General features: G+C 38.5%; 1 protein-coding gene across 1 annotated transcript in view; it reads right to left on the bottom strand.

Moving 5' to 3' along the window:
* The window catches only part of HPGDS (hematopoietic prostaglandin D synthase), a 31181-nt gene that overhangs the window by 3825 nt on the left and 7255 nt on the right, over positions 1–20101 (bottom strand). Inside the window, exons 3-4 of the mRNA XM_022582350.2 lie at positions 15021–15130; positions 10172–10270 (exon numbers count right to left, since the gene is read on the bottom strand). Coding sequence (XP_022438058.1) covers positions 10172–10270; positions 15021–15130 — 209 coding nt within the window. The remainder of the gene's footprint in view (positions 1–10171; positions 10271–15020; positions 15131–20101) is intronic.

Genomic DNA, 20101 nt, shown 5'->3' with positions numbered 1-20101 from the left:
CACCTCCTCTTACAGGCACACCAAAGTCACAAGTGTCTGCAGAACAGCCATTGATGAAGTAGACCAGAATCTACCAGAAAAGATCTTCTACAGCTAAAGACATAAAGAAGGAACCACACGAGATGGGTAGGTGGAGCTGACTCACAATATAATCCAGTCCCTTACCCCCAGGTGGGCAATCCACAAACAAGAATACTTATACTGCAGAGGTTCTCCCATAGGAGTGAGAGTTCTAAGCCCCATGTCAGGCCCCCCAGCCCAGGGGTCCTGCACCAGGAAGACAAACCCCCAGAGCATTTGGCTTTGAAGACCAGAAGGACTTAATTTTGGGAGTTCCAAAGAACTAGGGGAAATAGAAACTTCACACTTAAAGGGTGCCCATAAAATCTCACACCAGGACCCAGGGCAAAAGCAGCAATTTAATAGGGGCCTGACCTACTTGCTGGTCTTAGAGAGTCAAGGAGGCAGCTGCAGCTCAAACTAGAGACATAGAAACTGGCAGCAGCCATATTTGGCAACTTTCTGCCATGTCGGCACCATTGTAGGATCCTCCCTCCAGCTCATGAGTGCCAAGACCTGGCCCCATCCAACAGCCTGTAGGCAACAGTGCTGGGGAGCCTCAGACCAAAGAACTAACTGGGGGTGGGGGTGGGGTGGGGGAGGACGCAGCCCCACACATCAACAGACAGGCTACCTAAAGACTTCCGGAGCCCAGAGCCACTCGAGACATGCCTCTAGACCTGGCCCTTCCCACTAGAGGGCCAAGACCCAGCTCCAGCCACCAATAGGCAGGTGCTGGCCTTGCGCTCAGGAAGCCTGCATTAGCCTCTAGACCAGACTCATCCTACAAGCGGGCAGACACCAGATGCAAGAAAACCACAATTCCACAGCTTCTGGACCCAGCCTGCCCACAGCAGGCCAGACCCTGCCCTGGGACCAGCTGGGCCCTGGCTCTGCCCACTGGCAGGCCAACACAAGCTGTGGGACACCCCAGACCCCAGACCCAACTGTATCAACTGCCTCCCCCCCCTCCACAGCAATCTGACACCAGCTGTAGGATCCCTGGGCCCTGCAGCAAGATTCCCACATTCCAGGACCAGTTGTGACTGTCAACAGTCCAGCACTAACCCCTGGACCTAGCTTCACCCACCAGTGGACAGGAACAGCCACGGAGTCTTCTGGATCCCGGCTCCATCCACCAGTGAGCCAGCACTAGCCCCAGGACCCCCTGGGGTTCTGAAATCAGCCCTCTTGTGACCAGGCCCCACTAACCAGCAGCCTCCATACAAGGCAATGCCTGACAACTAATAAGACTAGGGACAAACCAAGCCTACCAGACCACCCACATAGCCTGCTGGCCACAACAGAAAGACCCTCACAGCCCTCCTGGGGAAACCCTAGAGCATATAGCTTGGGTGACAAAAGTGGAGTGCCCTGCTGGGACGCATAGGACGTCTCCTACAGAAGGCCACTTCTCCAAGTTTGGGAAATGTAACCTACCAGATACATAAAAATACAAATAGCAACTTAGACAAAATAAGGCAGCAGAGGAACATGCTCCAGACAAAGGAACAAGATAAAACCCTAGAAGAACTAAATGAATGGAGATAAGCAACCTACCCAAGAAAGAGTTCAGAGTAATGATCATAAAGAAGATCAGTGAACTCAGAAGGAGAATTGATGCACAGAGAAGTTAGAAGTTTTTAACAAAGAGTTTGAATATAAAGAACAGCCAAACAGAGATGAAGAATACAGTAACTAAAATGAATACACTAGAAGGAATAAACAGTAGACTAAATGATACAGAGGAATGGATCAATGAGGTGGAAGACTGAGTAGTGGAAATCACTGATGCTGAACAGAAAAATGAAGAAAAATGAGGACAGTTTAAGAGACCTCTGGGAAAACATCAAGTACACTAATATTCGCATTATAGGGGTCCCAGAAGGAGAAGATAGAGAAAAGGGGGCCGAGAACATATTTGAAAACATAGTAGCTGAAAAATTCCCTAATCTGGGAAAGGAAACAGTTACCAAGTCCAGAAAGCACAGAGAGTACCATACAGGATGTGTGCTCCCAAAGAGGAACACACAAAGAGACATTGTATTTAAAATTACAAAAAGTAAGGATAAAGAAAATATTAAAAGCAGCAAAGTGAAGAGTAACATACAAGGAAACGCCCATAAGGCTGTCAGATGATTTTTCAGCAGAAACTCTGCAGGCCAGAAGGGAGGGGCACATTATATATAAATCTCTTATATATATATATAGTGATAAAAGGGGAAAACCTATAACCAAGAATATTCTCCCCAGCAAGCTCTCATTCCGATTTGATGGAGAGATCAAAAGCTTTACAGACAAGCAAAAGCTAAAAGAGTTTAGCCCCTCAAACGAGCTTTACAACAAATGTTAGTAAATTCTCTAGGCAAAAAAGATAAGGACACAACTAGAAACAGGAAAATTACAAAATGAAAAAGCTCACTGGTTTCAAACATACAATAAATGTAGGAAATCATCCACACACAAAGCTAGTAGGAATGTTAAAAGACAAAAGTAGTGGGGACTTCCCTGGGATTCCAGTGGTTAAGACTCTGCCTTCCAATGCAGGAGGCATGGGTTTGATCCCTGGTAGGGGAACTAAGATCCCACATGCTGTGGGGTGTGGCCAAAAAAAAAACTTAAAAAAAAAAGACAAAAGTAGTAAAATCATCAATGTCCACAATAAGCAGTTGAGGGATACACAAAACACCTAGATGCAAAATATGATATCAAAAACAGTAATCATGAGGGAAGGAGAGTACAATTGCAGTGTTGTTAAAATGCATTTGAAATTAAGAGATCACAGCTTAAAGCAATCATAAATATATACAGAGAGAGAGACTGCTATATAAAAACCTCATGGTAATCACAAACAAAAAATTATAATAGAAAAGAAAAATGGAATCCAAACATAACACTAAAGATGGTAATCAAATCACAAGAGAAAAGAAAAAGGGAAGAAAAACCTACCAAAACAATTGATAAAATGGCAATGGGAACATACATATCAGTAATTACCTTAAATGTAAATAGACTAAATACTCCAACCAAAAGATATAGAGTTGCTGAATGGATTCAAAAACAAGACTCATATATATGCTGCCTGCAAGAGACTCACTTCAGATCTAAAGACACACAGACTGAAAGTGTGGGGATGGCAAAAGATATTCCATGCAAATGGAAATCAAAAGAAAGCCAGAGTAGCAATAGTTATATCAGACTTTAAAGACTGTTACGGGCTTCCCTGGTGGCGCAGTGGTTGAGAGTCTGCCTGCCAATGCAGGGGACATGGGTTCGTGCCCTGGTCCGGGAAGATCCCAAATGCTGCAGAGCGCCTGGGCCCGTGAGCCATGGCCGCTGAGCCTGCGTGCCCAGAGCCTGTGCTCCGCAACGGGAGAGGCCACAGCGATGAGAGAGAGGCCTGCGTACAGCAAAAAATAAAAAAAATAAAGACTGTTACAAGAAACAAAGAAGGACAGTACATATTGATCAAGGGATCAATCCAGTAAGGAGATATAACAATTGTAACTATATATGCACCATGCACCCAACATAGGAGCACCTAAATACATAAGGCAAATATTAACAGACATAAAAGGAGAAATTGATATTTATAGAGCATTCCATTCAAAAGCAGCAGAATACACATTTTTTCCAAGTGCATATGAAACATTCTCCAGGATAGAACACATGCTAGACCACAAAACAAGCCTTGGTAAAGTTAAGAAAATTGAAATCATATCAAGCATCTTTCTGACCACAATGTTATGAGGCTAGAAATCAACTAGAAGAAAAAAACTGCAAAAAAAACACAAAGCGTGGAGGCTAAACAATATGCTACTAAACAACTAATGGATCACTGAGGAAATCAAAAAATACCTAGAGATATATGAAAACAAAAACACGACAATCCAAAACCTATGGGATGCAGAAAAAACAGTTCTAAGAAGATTATAGTGTTACAAGCTTACCTCAGAAAACAAGAAAAATCTCAAACAACCTAACTTTGAACCTAAAAGAGCTAGAGAAAAGAACAAAACCCAAAGTTAGTAGAAGGAAAAAAATCAGATAAAGATCAGAGCAGAAATAAATGAAATAGAGACAAAAAAAATTAGAAGAGATCAATGAAACTAAGCCGGTTCTTTGAAATGATAAAACTTTAGCCAGATTTATCAACAAAAAAAGGAAGAGGGCCCAAATCAATAAAATCAGAAATGAAAAAGAAGCTACAGCCAACATCACAGATATACAAAGGATCATAAGAGACCATTACAAACAACTAGATGCAAATAAAATGGACAACCTAGAAGAAATGGACAAATTCTTACAAAGGTACAATCTCCCAAGACTAAACCAAGAAGAAGTAGAAAATATGAACAGACCAATTACCAGTACTGATATACGATATTTGTTTTTCTCTTTCTGACTTACTTCACTCTGTATGACAGATTAACACATATATGTGGAATCTAGAAAAATGGTATAGATGACCTTAATTGCCAAGCAGAAATAGAGACACAAAGAACAAATCTATGGATACCAAGGGGGAAAGGAGTGGGGTGGGAGGAATTGGGAGATTAGGACTGACACATATACACTATTGATACTATGTATAAGATAGACTACTGATGGGAACATAATGTATAGCACAGGGAACTCTACTTAATAAACTGAAGTGTCCTAAATGGAGGGGATATATGTATATGTATGGCTGATTCATTTTGCTGTGCAGAAGCTAAAACAACATTGTAAAGCAACTATACTCCAATAAAAATTAATTTAAAATTTTACCAGTACTGAAACTGAATCAGTAATTTAAAAACTCCTAAGAAACAAAAGTCCAGGACCAGATGGCTTCACAGATGAATTCTACCAAAAATTTAGAGAAGAGTTAACGTCTGTCCTTCTCAAACTATTCCAAAAATTTCTTGAGGAAGGAACACTTCTGAACTCATTCTATGATGCCAACATCACCCTAATACCAAAACCAGACAAATATACTACAAAAAGAGAAAATTACAGGCTAATATCACTGATGAACATAGATGCAAAAATCCTCAACAAAATACTAGCAAAATACCAGGGATACAAGGATTTTTCAGTATCCACAAGTCAATCATCAGTGTGATACACCACATTAATAAATTGAAGAATAAAAACCATATAATCATTTCAATAGATGTAGAAAAAGTTTTTGACAAAACTGGACATCCATTTATGATAAAAACTCTCCAGAAAGTGGGCATAGAGGGAACCTACCTCAACATAATAAAGGCCACATATGACAAACCCACAGGTAACATCATACTCAATGGGGAAAACCTGAAAGCATTTCTTCTAAGATCAGGAACAAGACAAGGATGCCCACTCTTGCCACTTTTATTCAACATAGTTTAGGAAGTCCTAGTCACAGCAGTGAGATAAGCAAAAGAAATTAAAAGGAATAGAAATTGGAAGGGAAGAAGTAAAGCTGTCACTGTTTGCAGATGACATGACACTCTACATAGAAATTCCTAAAGTCTCCACCAGAAAACTACTAAAGCTCATCAATAAATTTGGTAAAGTTGCAGGATACAAAATTATTATACAGAAATCTGTTGCATTTATATACACTGAGTTATCAGAAAGAGAAATTAGGGAAACAATCCCCTTTACCATCACATCAAAAAGAATAAAATACCTAGGAATAAACATACCTAAGGAGGTAAAAGACCTGTACTTGGAAAACTGTAAGACACTGATGAAAGAAATTGAAGATGACAAAAACAGATGGAAAGATATACTATATTCTTGGACGGAAGAATTAATATTGTTACAATGACCATATTACCCAAGGCAATCTACAGATTCAATAAAACCTCTATCAAAATACCAAGGCATTTTTCACAGAATAAGAACAAATAATTTAAAAATTTGTATGGAAACACAAAAGACGCTGAATAGCTAAAACTATCTTGAGAAAGAAGAACAGAGCTGGAGGAATCACACGCTCTGGCTTTAGACTATAGTGCAAAGCTGCAGTAATCAAAACAGTATGGTACTGGCACAAAAACAGACACATTGATCAATGGAACAGAATAGAGAGCCCATAAATAAACCCACACACTTATGGCCGATTAATCTATAACAAAGGAGGCAAGAATATACAATAGAGAAAAGACAGTCACTTCAATAAGTGGGTCTGGGAAAACTGGACAGCTACATGTAAAAGAATGAAATTAAAATATTCTCTAACACCATGTACAAAAATATTCTCTAACACCATGTACAAAAATAAACTCAAAATGTATTAAAGACATAAATGTAAGACCAGAAACCATAAGACTCCTAGAGGAAAACATAGAATAATACACTTTGACATAAATCATAGCAATATATTTTGGATCTGTCGCCTAAAGCAGATGAAATAAAAGCAAAATTAAAATATGGGACCTAATTAAATGTAAAAGCTTTTGCACAGCAAAGGAAACTATTGACAAAATGAAAAGAACCTACTGAATGGGAGAAAATATTTGCAAATGACTGATAAGGGGTTAATATCCAATGTATATAAACAGTTTATACAATTTAATAACAAAAAGACAATTAAAAAATGGGCAGAAGAACTGAATAGACATTTTTCCAAAGAGGACATGGAGATGGCCAACAGGCACATGAAAACATGCCCAACATCACTAAGTATCAGGGAAATGCAAATCAAAACCACAATGAGATTGTCACCTCACACCTGTCAAAATGGCTATCATCAAAAAGAACACAAATAACAAATGTTGGCGAGGATGTGGAGAAAAAGGAAAAGGGAACCCTCCTACACTGTTGGTGGGAATGTAAATTGGAGCAGTCACTGGAAAACAGTAGGGAGGTTTGTCAAAAAACTAAAAATAGAACTACCATATGACCCAGCAGTTCCCCTCCTGGGTACATATCTGGAAAAGATGAAAGCTCTCATCTGAAAAGATACATTCACCCCAATGTTCATACCAACATTATTTGCAATTGCCAAGATAAGGAAGCAACCTAAGCAACCTATCCATCAACTGATGAATGGATAAATAAGATGTGGTATACATATAAATGGAATACTACTTGGCCATAAAAAGAATGAAATTTTGCCATTTGCAGCAACATGGATGGACTTGGAGTATATTATGCTAAGTGAAATAAGTCTGACTGAGAAAGACAAATACTGTATGATATCACTTATATGCAGAATCTAAAAAATAGCACAGACTAGTGAATATAACAAAAAAGAAGTACACTCACAGATATAGAGAACAAACTAGTGGTTATCAGTGGGAAGAGGGAAGGGAGAGGGGCAATATAGGAGTAGGTGATTAAGAGATAAAAATTATTATGTATAAAATAAGCTATAATGATATATTGTACACCATGGGGAAAATAACGAATACTTTATAATAACTATAAATGGAGTATAATCTTTAAAATTTTGAATCACTATATTGTACGCCAGTGATATATAATATTGTACATCAACTATACTTCAATTAAAAACAAAAAAAATCGTAAAGTGATAAAGGTGATATAGACAAAGTAGAGTGATGAGAGGGAGTCTCAAGTGATCAGGGAGCGAAGTTCTTTAAGAGGTGACATTTAAGCTAAGGCTTGAATGATGAAAAAAAGATCCAGACATGCAGTGATTTGGGGATTAAACATTTCAGGCAGAAGGAGGAGCAAGTGTAAAGGCTCTTAGGTGGGAGTATGACTTGTGTCCGAGGAAAAAACAAAACACCAGAGTGTTTGGGACACTTTGAGGAAGGGAGAGAGCACTAAGAGATGGGGTTAGGAGATAGGTTACAAAGGAATTTTAATAAAAAGCAGAAGGAAAAAAATATTTTACATTCTTTGAAATTGTTCAATCAATAAGGGCAGAGAAAGGAACATAAAAGATATGGCAAGTTTGCTTCTCTGTCTCCTCAGGACTCAGCAGACAGTGATTAAAATAAGTCACAAGAGCATGTCAAAAAGCAGTACCTCATCTCCTAGAATGGAGTCTCCTTGAAAGCAGGGACCCCAGCTTACCACAGCTTCTAAATCAGATTTAGATTTGATTTTTCTCTTGGCAAGACTACTTCATAGGTGGCAGTGCACTCCTCTGTCAGTAGGCCCGTAATGTCTGGTTCTCTCCTTTTTTGTGATATTAACAATTGTTGATAGTCAATGCTTAGATCCATTGATTCATCATGGGTTGGAAAATGGTGATGATTTATTTTAAACTCCCCTTGTTTATTTGTTTATTTATTTATTTATTTATTGGCTGCGCTGGGTCTCCGTGCAGCACTTGGGCTTTCTCCAGTTGCGGCGAGCAGGGGCTACTCTAGGTTGTGGTACACAGGCTTTAGCAGTTGCAGCACGCGGGCTCAGTAGTTGCAGCACGAGGGCCCCAGAGCACGTGGGCTCAGTAGTTGCGGTGCACAGGCTCCAGTAATTGTGGCGCACTGCATGGGCTTATTTGCTCTGTGACATGTGGGATTTTCCCAGATCAGGGATCAGACCTGTATCCCCTGCATTGGCAGGCAGATTCTTAACCACTGGACCACCAGGGAAGTCCTCTTTCCTTACTTATTAACTAGAATACCTTTATGTAGGCAAACTTTGTCCATCAATTTTTTTTTTATCTTGAGGTATAATTGGCATAGGAATGGCATGATAAATGCTTTATTCAAACCCCTCAACTTTTTTGTTTTTAACAGTTTTCGGAATACAGACAGTCTCTGGCTTATGATGGTTCAGCTTACAATTTTTTGACTTTACCATGGTGCAAAAGTGACACATGTTCAGTAGAAACTGCACTTTGAATTTTGAAGTTTGATCTTTTCCCAGGTTAGTGATATGCTGTATGGTACTCTCTCATGATGCTGGGCAGTGGCAGTGAACCACATAATCAGGAGGGTAAACAACTTATACACTTACAATCATTCTGTACCCATACAACCATTCTGTCTTTTACTTTCACTACAATATTCAATAAATTACATGAGATATTCAACAATTTATTAAAAAGGCTTTGTGTTAGATTATTTTGCCCAAAACTGTTGGCTAATGTAAGTGTTCTGAGCAAATTTAAGGTGGGCTAGGCTAAGCTATGATACTTAGTAGGTTGGGTGTATTTTTTGACTTAACGATATTTTCAATTTACGATAGATTTATTGGGACATAATCCCATCATAAGTCAGTGAAAATTTGTAATAATTTGGCTCCATAACATCTTCTAAAAGTCACCAATGAAGCTTTGGTTTTGAGGTGTGTGTGTGTGTGTGTGTGTGTATTTGGTGATGGTGGTTGTCATAAACTCATGGATTAATTCATTTTGATTTGTTTCAATCCATTGCAGTTAATATTCTTATTGTGGCTTGAATTTTCTCGTCTTTGGCCAGTGAGAGCTTCTACAAATTGACTGCTAAGTCGTTCTGACACAACTCTGGTGTTGTGTGTGGGGGGTTTGTGATAATTTATTTGGTTCTATTATGTCAAAGTATTCCCGGCTCATTTTTTACGTTTCCTGTCCCAAACTGAGAATGAGCTATTTCTCCAAGAAGTTCTGGTTACTTTTAGTATTTAGAGACCAGAATCTGGGTCCAAGGGGTGGCCAGAACAACTAGACTGGTCATTTTTTCGAGAAAAAGAGACACAAAATGCTTGTTGTCTTTACCTTAAGAAAAAGTACATCGTGAACTGAAACTGGTGTACAATTATTATTTTTTTGTCCAGAGAAAATATCTATAATGAGATGTATAGTCAAATCACTGTGTTTTTTAAAATGACGATGTTTCTTAAGATAGTGTTTCACTAATAGAGTCCACAGGTACTTCTCCACATACCCTGTGCACCAATTTGACACAAGTTCATTTGTTTCACTTTGCTTTAGTTTGTCAGTGATAGCTTTTTAAAATGTTTTTGTTGTTGTTATATAATTATATAAAATATTTTATTTCATGTTTCCAAAGTTAACTCCACTGAAAAAGTTTTATTCAGAGAAGTTTAGCTTTTGTCCCTGCTCTCTAACCTACTCCGTCCCTATGAGTAACACTTTTTTCAATACATTTTTATAAAGTTTTTGGTTTATCCATATATGTATATGCTTGTATTTTTTTAAGATGTAAAACATACTCACAGAGTTACCAATAAACCACTCTTTTTCCCCTAAGTATGTGTCTAAATCTTGCAGAAGATGAGATGCATCACATGTGAGTAGCTCCTTAAACATCTGATCCTAAGAGAGGGAGAAAAAAGATTCATTTAAGCATAATAAGAAGAAAAACAAATGAGTTGAAGAGGAAGTAGATTTTTCCATCTTCTTTCTCCCACATGAGTTCAAAAAGGAAGTAGCTACCTGTTATTTGTGGTTGTTGCTTGCTTGTTTGTTTTTTTAAAATGAATGGCATGGAGATTCAGGTCTGATTTTCTATAGATCTTATTCTTCCCTTTATTACTCATGGATTAAAAAATAAATATTGTCATCAATTCTTATTGTTTCTTTGTATATAATGACTAAATATTTCATCAATAAAATCTTTTCATGGTTTATCTTAATTTTTGTTAATGAAAATTATTCCATTATGTTTTTACATTTCTAAAATTCCCTACCTTTTTTAGGCTCACTCCCTTTAAAGTGAAATAATTTAACTAAAGGTAAAGAAATTAATTTATTTTGTAAATAAAATTTATTTTGTAAGACTATTATTAATAAAATATTATTATTTTGTAAGATTCCTCCAGTTTAGCAGTCTTTCATCTCACAGTTACACTTAACAGAAGTAATCCATAATGAATAGTAATGTTCTTGGGCAGATTTCCTCTGTTTGGCTTGACATTGTACCTTAGGGTGAGATTTCTCTGCCTTGACTATCATCTGTAAAATGAATCCAAGGTGCCCCCTTTTGATATAATATGTAAGATGTTATTACAAACCAAATAATATCCTTGGGAAAAAATAACATATATCCATTTAAAAAAATTATCTTCGTGTTTTTACTTGAATCTTTGAAGACCAAATAATTTATTCATGGCCTCTTTCTTGGTAAGAGGTATTTATTTGTTTATATACGAAAATCAGGCTGGTTTGTATTGTGGATATGAAGTGTAAGCCAAACTCAAAATATTATAAAATATACATATATCATTAATATTCATAAATGAATATTATAAAATCTATAATAAAATCCAGCCTCTATTAAGATAAGTCAAATAGTGGATAAATCCCTCACCAATTTACTGATTTACTTCCTGTTACTATTATGACTTAGCTGGGTAATGTAGATTATTATAACATAATGCCTTATATTTGTAGGGCACAGTTTGCAAAAGCATCATTACAGATTTACATAGGTTTGCCACATTTCAGGTACTGAAGGTTGGGAAGTTTGTCATTATTTTGACTTTACATGCTTTCCACGGTTCTATACCACCTTTGTACATAAGGTTCTCTCTCTATGGTTAATATATTCATAGTTCTAAATAAAATAGTGTGAATCCTTCAGCCCCTTCCACAGAATCTGTGAGCTAAGAGGCAATGGGCCCAGAAACATGTGACATTTCCCATAGCTTAGCTTAGATCAGCATCAGTTGGGGAGGTAATAGCCAGCTTGGCTGTCCTAGAATAGCTAGAAACAGGAGGGAGTTAAATGGAACAGGATGTAGATGCTGTACAGCTTTCCAAAAACTCCTGTGCGTTCACCTGGGTGATTCTGCTACTTTTTCTACTATGCATTTCCACAGCTTAAGGTACACCAATGCTTTGTATATGCAGTGCCAGATAAAAATCTTATCTCTGCTCTCTTGAGTTCCTTAGCCCAGGTTCTCTTTATGTGTTTGGTGAGAATCATATCAGTCTAATGAAATGTAAATTGCTAAACAGCATAACCATTAGTATTTAAGAGTCATTTTAAAGAATACTCACCAAAATAACCTAAAGAAGATAAAATTTTCTTACATATCCTTTTTAAAATGCATTTTCTGATAAACCCTAGATAGCCATTCCTCTACTTGGTGGACTCAGAAATTTCCTCCCACCTCCCCCAGAGAGTTATAAGGAAGGAGATTTTTGCACATTGAAAAGTCATTGCTATTGTATTCTATCAAATGACATTTAGAGGATTTAGGGAGGTTTGCATATTTCTCCAAAGCACCATTTTAAAATCCACACTGCCCAAATCGTTTAGGATTGGAAATGGGCCACTGCTGTCCCTTCAGTCCTGCTGATCCATCACCCTCCCCCCCCCGGCAACCCCCTACCCTGTTCTTCAGGTGAGGAAACTGAAACAGACACATTGAATAACCACAGAAACACTAGTGATAAATTCAAGGATTATCAGTGTGACCAATGCTCAGAGACATATTTTGCCTTTAAATTAATTTTTTTTAATTTTAAATTGGAATTTTTAGCATGAAACATTTATAATTATGTGTACTCGATAGATTTTTAAAGAACATATAAGAGGACTATTTTCACTGTTCATCCATCTTTACTGTATCAATATTCTGCTTTTGAAAATTTTATCTGACCACAAGGTGGCAGCAATGCAACCCACTACGGAGAGACTAAGTAATGAGATGCAAAAGAACTGTATTTTTCATTGTATTCTGGCCAGGTCCTGCTTATTAATCAGATAGTCCAGCTATTCGCAATTATTTCTGCAACATGTTGTCCCTTCATATGATTTATTCATGAACTTGGAATATGTCCTGTGAATTTGTTTTTCTGAGGTAGGTAGCATGTAAGAGCATTGTTATTCTAATACAAAGGTAGAGTTCCCCTTATCATAAATGTTCAAAGAACATTTTCCTTTGGGAGAAAAGGAGAATGGAAAAATAGAGAAGTAGAGAAGGGCAAGCCCACATGGAACAAAAACCTTTAGATACTTTTTTTTCTAAATTGAGAGGATTATGCATCTACTTGTCTCTGCATTTATAAGGATATGTGAAATATAGATGTCATGTCTGACAAAAGGAAAAACAATGAGCACTGAATTATATAAAAACACTATAATAACTAATATTTAGTGAACACTTTCAACCTAGCCGTAGGTACTTATGCTACCATTTAATCCTCCCAACATACTTCGAAGCAGATTCTATGATATCCCTTCTTTACATAGACATAGAATGTGAAAAGTTGATAGGGAGTTAAGTGACAACTGGTAAAAAGAGAATCAGGATTCAAGCCTGGCAGTCTGACTCCAGAGCCCAAATGTATTTTTATCCTTAAAGATGAGTTTTTATTTAAGACTTTGTTCTGGTCAGTCAGGTATCTGTATATATATGTATGTGTGTGTGTGTCTTCCCACACACCTTACATTTATGTCAAGGAATCGGTAAATGTGAATACTTTTATGTTCCAAATATCTCTATTTAAATCAGAGGGTCCTAATTAAACAAACAGTATTTAGAATAAATATGCTTAGGTAAGTTGATAAGACTGCCATTTGTTCTGTGCTGTAGCTTTTGGATACAGGCCTTAAGCCATAACATGTACATAAATACTCCTGCACAGCTGTTTTGAATGGCTGCTACCACTGTGGCATTATATCCAGTGGTTAAGAACATGGAGTCTGAGCCAGAGTGTCTGGGATTTGAATTCCTTGTGTACCACTTACCAGCTAAGTACCTTAGGTAAGTTATTTACACTACATGAACCTCAATTTCTTCATCTGGAAAATGAGGATAACAACAGTTTCCAAAATTTTACATGAAGAAGTCTTGAGGATAAAAGATATGAATACTGGAGATGTGTGCCAAGTAAACAAGGGAGTAAATAAAAACAGAGGACGTCATCCAGTAAACATGACTCCAGCTCAAGAGAAAGACGTTCCTGGGATGGCAGTGAAGGGAAGTCCAAAGATGACAGCTGTGCAAAAACCTAGACAGCTCTACAAAGGAGAATGGAAATCTCTGGCTCGATAGCTCCAAGAAAATAATGGAAACAGTAGATTATCTGATAACATTGACTTTGTGAAAAATTGCATTGGCAGGCCATTGGATACTGTGGGAAGGTTCAGCAATAAAAGTAAAAAAGAATTAAGCAAATGAAAAAAAGACAATTACTAATTTGAGGAGGAAAGTGAGAAAGGAAATATCAAAGTATACCACAATGCACAGTTTTGTACGATATCTGCATAGGCATACTAATGTAATGACTGAACATAGATTTCACCACAAACTTTTTTTTTTTTTGTGGTACGCAAGCTTCTTACTGTTGCGGCCTCTCCCGTTGCGGAGCACAGGCCCCGGACGTGCAGGCTCAGCGGCCATGGCGCACGGGCCCAGCCACTCAGTGGCATGTGGGATCTTCTTGGACCAGGGTGCAAACCCGTGTCCCTTGCATCGGCAGGTGGACTGTCAACCACTGCACCACTAGGGAAGCCCCCTCACCACAAAATTTTAATAATATGAGTTTGGGGGAAGGGAAGCAAAGAGAATGACTATGTAAGAGGTAAATTCTAATTACTATAATAAGTCTATCAGAACTATCTAGGGCTTCCCTGGTGGCGCAGTGGTTGAGAGTCCGCCTGCCGATGCAGGGGACACGGGTTCGTGCCCCGGTCCGGGAGGATCCCACATGCCGCTGAGCGGCTGGGCCCGTGAGCCATGGCCACTGAGCCTGCGCGTCCGGAGCCTGTGCTCCGCAACGGGAGAGGTCACAACAGTGAGAGGCCCAAACTATCTAAAATTTGTGAATCAAAGAAAGCCATATTTACATATCCTATAGAAAATATGGAGATATATAAATCCTAAAGAAACAGCTAAAAGTGTTAAAATGAGCGTTGCATCTGAGGAAGGGTTAATATGAAGAGGTAAGGCTGGGAATCACTGTAGTAATTTGTTTTAAACTTTTTAATATAATTTGATATTTTAAAACTAGATGTGTGTCTTACTTTGATAAAAAGGAACTTTGAAAAGCACCTAACATAATGTTTGGCAAGTGGATATGATTAATAGCAGTAACAGCAAACTGATCACATTACTTTTATATCTTGTTTTCTCTCTGCCCAAGGAAAACGAGACATGAAATCGTCCAGTGTGTCCACGACTGCATCAACTTGACATTGTTGCAATTCTGTTTTTCCAGCCAAATCTATGGAATAGAGACAGGCCATTTTTTGCCCAAGAATATGCTCAATTTATTTTACTATAGTAAAACTTTTTAAAAAATAGGCAATATATTAATATGGTTCGAAAATTCAAAACAATATAAAACAGTATCCAGTGAAGACTAACTTCCACCTCTGACCCATTCACTTCATTTTGCTTCCTTACCTACCTACCATATTGGTAACCATTTTCATTCATTTATTTTGTATTCTTCCATTGTTTCTTAATGAAAATAAGAATAGGTATCCCACTCAAAACACACCTCCCCCATATATACTAGAGGTCTTTTCTTACAAGTCCCTTAAGGGCATCCTTGCTCTTTTTTCAGGTACATGGGATTCCTTTAAGTGGAAGTGCCACAATTTATTTAACTAGCCTCAACTGATTAGGTTTGTTTCCAGTCTTTTGCTAGTGCAAGTGATACTACAATAAATAACCTGTACATACATTATCATTTATCTTGTAGAAAGAATTACTGTTACATGTGCAGATAATTTTTTGTCAGGAGCATTTGTTTGCTTCCTGGGAATTATAAGTTTAAAATAATAGAAGTGTTGTTTTTTTTCTTTACTGCCATTCGCTGACCATCATTTTGCTAAGGAATCATTCTAAAATGATTCAGTGTAGAAGCATTCTAAAATAGGTTGCATTTCAGCCAAGGGAACTGTCAACAAAATGAAAAGAAAATCTACTGAATGGGAGAAAATATTTGCAAATGTTATGACCGATAAGGGATTAATATCCAATGTATACAAACAGCTCATACAACTCAACATCCAAAGGACAAATAATCTAACTAAAAACTGGGTTGAAGAACTGAATAAATATTTTTCCAAAGAGGACATGCAGATGGCCAACAGGCACATGAAAAGATGCTCAACATCACTAGTCATCAGGGAAATGCAAATCGAAACCACAATGAGCTATCACCTCACACCTGTCAAAATGGCTATCATCAAAAAGGACACAAGTAACAAATGTTGGCAAGGATGTGGAGAAAAAGAAAAAGGGAACCCTCCTACACTGTTGGTGGGAATGTAAATTGGAGCAGCCACTGTGGAAAACAGTAGGGAAGTTTGTCAAAAAACTAAAAATAGAACTACCATATGACCCAGCAATTCCACTCCTGGGCATACATATGGAAAAGACAAAATCTCTAATTCAAAAAGATACATTCACCCCAATGTTCATACCAGCATTATTTGCAATTGCCAAGATAAGGAAGCAACCTAAGTGTCTATCAACAGATGAATGGATAAAGAAGATATGGTATATATATATATATATATATATATATATATATACACAATGGAATATTACTCAGCCATAAAAAAGAATGAAAGAATATTTGCCATTTGCAGCAACATGGATAGAATTAGAGGGTATTATGCTAAGTGAAATAAGTCAGACAGAGAAAGACAAATACTGTATGATATCACTTATATGTGGAATCTAAAAAGTACAATAAACTAGTGAATATAACAAAAAAGAAGCAGACTCACAGATATAGATAACAAACTAGTGGTTACCAGTGGGGGTGGGGAGAGGCAATATAGGAGTAGGGGATTAAGAGGTACAAACTATTATGTATAACATAAGCTACAAGGATATATTGCACAACACAGGGAATATAGCCAATATTTTATTATAACTGTGAATGGAGTGTAACTTTAAAAATTGTGAATCACTATATTGTACGCCTATAACTTGTAACTTTAATAAAAAATAAAAATATAAAATAGATTGCTTTTGTACAAATGTATAAATTTACTAAAAATCAAGGAACTGTATATACTGACAATGGGTGAACTGTATGTAAATCACGCCTCAATAAAGCTGTTAAAAGTGAAAGAAAATGCCTTAGTAATTAGCGTTCTTCTGTAAGCTATCAATATTTTCACGTGTGTGATGTTCAAAGACTGATTCTTCTTTCTGACCTTGAGAAATCCCTCTGAAATGTATCATAAGGTCTCTTCACTCATTTTCATCCCTACTTTGACTTCCACACTCAAGGCTTCAGCTGTCAATTTTATACAGATGACTCATTCAACATGTTTAGTCCTAAATTCCAGAGCCATATTCTCAGCTTCCTTTTTTTTTTTTTTTTTTGCAGTACGCGGGCCTCTCACTGTTGCGGCCTCTCCCGTTGCGGAGCACAGGCTCCAGACGCGCAGGCTCAGCGGCCATGGCTCACGTGCCCAGCTGCTCCACAGCATGTGGGGTCTTCCCAGACCGGGACTCAAACCCACGTCCCCTGCATTGGCAGGCGGACTCTCAACCACTGCGCCACCAGGGAAGCCCTCTCAGCTTCCTTTGGGATAGTTCTCTATGTATCCTTTTGGGTCGGCCACAACTGGGGCTACAGCAGTGAACAAAGGAGATCAATTCTTTGCCTGCATGGCACTTACGGCTAACTGGGAAAGACAGACAATGGAAAGGATACTGCAAGTTAAGGAACTTTTTCTTTTAAGAAGAGGACAAGGAAGAGGATAAGGCCAAGGAGCTATGGGAATAAGGAGCTATGATCAGGTGTCATCTGCCTGGCCCTTACTCTCCTGCTCAAATAGACTTCCCTCCACATGCCAGTATGTCTTCTAACCCTAGGATGATTCTATCTTCACAAACTTTCTCATATTTCCCAAATAGGCACCCCTGCAGTCATGCCAAACAAAGCATGGCCAGAATAATCTTCCTAAGCTCATAGCCATGGTTATGTTGCTTTTCCAGATAAAAATTTAAAGTGGAAGTCAGACAGAGAAAGACAAACACTGTGTGATCTCACTCATATTGGAATCTTTAAAAATTACTGCTAATAACTAACTCATAGATACAGAGAACAGATGGTTACCAGAGGCAGGAGCAGGGGTAGGGGCAGTAAAATGGGTGAAAGTGGTCAAAAGATACAAACTTCCAGTTAGAAGATAAATGCGCCCTGGCGATGTAATGTACAGCATGGTGAGTATAGCTAAGAATACCATCTATTTGAAAGTGGCTAAGAGAGTAGTTCTTAAAAGTTCTCATCACAAGGAAAAAAACCTGTAACTATGTGAGGTGATGGATGTTAACTAGATTTACTGTGTGATCATTTAGCAATATATACATGTACTGAATCATTATGTCATACACCTGAAACTAATGTAATGTTATATGTGAATTATATCTCAATTTAAAAACAACTCTACAGGGCCTTCCCTGGTGGCGCAGTGGTTGAGAGTCCGCCTGCCGATGCAGGGTACACGGGTTCGTGCCCCGGTCCGGGAGTATCCCACATGCCGCGGAGCGGCTGGGCCCGTGAGCCATGGCCGCTGAGCCTGCGCGTCCGGAGCCCGTGCTCCGCAACGGGAGAGGCCGCAACGGTGAGAGGCCCGCGTACCGCAAAAAAAAACCCAAAAAACTCTACAATTGTTTAAGGGATGACATTAATACTCTGGCTCTTTCTTACCAGAATCTATTTTTCCATCCCTTTCTCTTTCTGCTTCCGCTCCACCCAGCAAATTTTGAAGTTCTTTTCTTTTTCTCCTGCCTTTTTTTCTGTCTGGAATGTTCTAGTCCAGAGATTCTCTAAGTGAGTTCCATGGACCAACTGCATAAGCATCATCTGGGAAATTGGTAAGAATGCAAATTTCCCACCCTAGGCCTATTGAACCACAATCTCTGGAGACAAGGCTGAACAATCTGTTTTAATGAGCCTCCAAGTGATCCTGATGCACATAAAATTTGAGAAACACTGCTCAAGTCCAAATCTTTCTCTTGAAATTCTAGGTATCTTTTCAGGCTCAACTCAAATGTCATTTCCACTTCAAAGTCAAATTTCCATAGTCAGAAGTCATCTCCATCTCTTATATTTAGCTATCTATCTATTTATTAATTTATTTGGCTCTGCTGGGTCTTAGTTGCGGCACGCAGGATATTTTTAGTTGCAGCATGTGGGATCTGTTTTTTTTTTTTTTTGGCTGCTGCATGTGAATTCTTAGTTGTGGCATGTGGGATCTAGTTCCCTGACCAGGGATCGAACCCAGGCCCCCTGTACTGGGAGTGCAGAGGCTTAGCCACTGGACCACAAAGGAAGTCCCTCCATCTCTTTTAAACTTCCAAAAAATTTTGTTGGTTGAAATGTGTTAGTGTAACACAAATTTTAGTATTTTTAACATACATACATTACTTTGGTCCAAAAATGAAGGTCTAGTAATTATGGCCCATTTTATTGGTAAGATAACCATGTCTCGGGCTTCCTGGGTGGTGCAGTGGTTGAGAATCTGCCTGCCAAGGCAGGGGTCACAGGTTCGAGCCCTGGTCTGGGAAGATCCCACATGCCACGGAGCAACTGGGCCCAGGAGCCACAACTACTGAGCCTGTGCATCTGGAGCCTGTGCTCCGCAACAGGAGAGGCCGCGACAGTGAGAGGCCCACGCACCGCGAGGAAGAGTGGCCCCTGCTTGCCGCAACCAGAGAAAGCCCTCGCACAGAAACGAAGACCCAACGCAGCCAAATAAATTAATTAATTAATTAAACAAATTAAAAAAAAAAAAAGATAACCATGTCTCTACAGCTTGGATCATAGTAGTTTTGGGGGTAGCAAAGAGGGTGTCAGTGTCAGGAGTGGGACATGGTGATTCTGCAGATTATTTATAAAGAAAGGGTCTTTAAAAGAAGCCAAATGTAGCCTTTCACTCAAAAAGAGTGTTATGAGAGTGTGAGGGGAGAGAGAAGACAGCAGAGCATAAGATGGGGAAAGGCACCAGGCAAAGATGAGAACTAAGTTTCCCTTATTACTCCTCATCTCATCACGTTAGCGCATGCGCTAAATAAACAATCCAGTAGCCAACTACCCACTCAGGAGGCCTCAGATGGCACTTTATGGAGGCAAAGAAGACTCCCCTTCTATTTTTTTTAGCACGATTAGGATGAAAGACATTGGGTACATGATTTTAATAGTATGAGTCATTTCAGCCTA

The sequence above is a fragment of the Delphinapterus leucas genome, chromosome 5 (assembly GCF_059928025.1).
Source record: "Delphinapterus leucas isolate spDelLeu-1000000601 "Yukka" chromosome 5, BTC_Dleu_Yukka2, whole genome shotgun sequence".
Lineage (NCBI taxonomy): Eukaryota > Metazoa > Chordata > Mammalia > Artiodactyla > Monodontidae > Delphinapterus > Delphinapterus leucas.
Note: the sequence above shows the minus strand (reverse complement) of the source record. Positions and strands in the feature narration are given on the sequence as shown.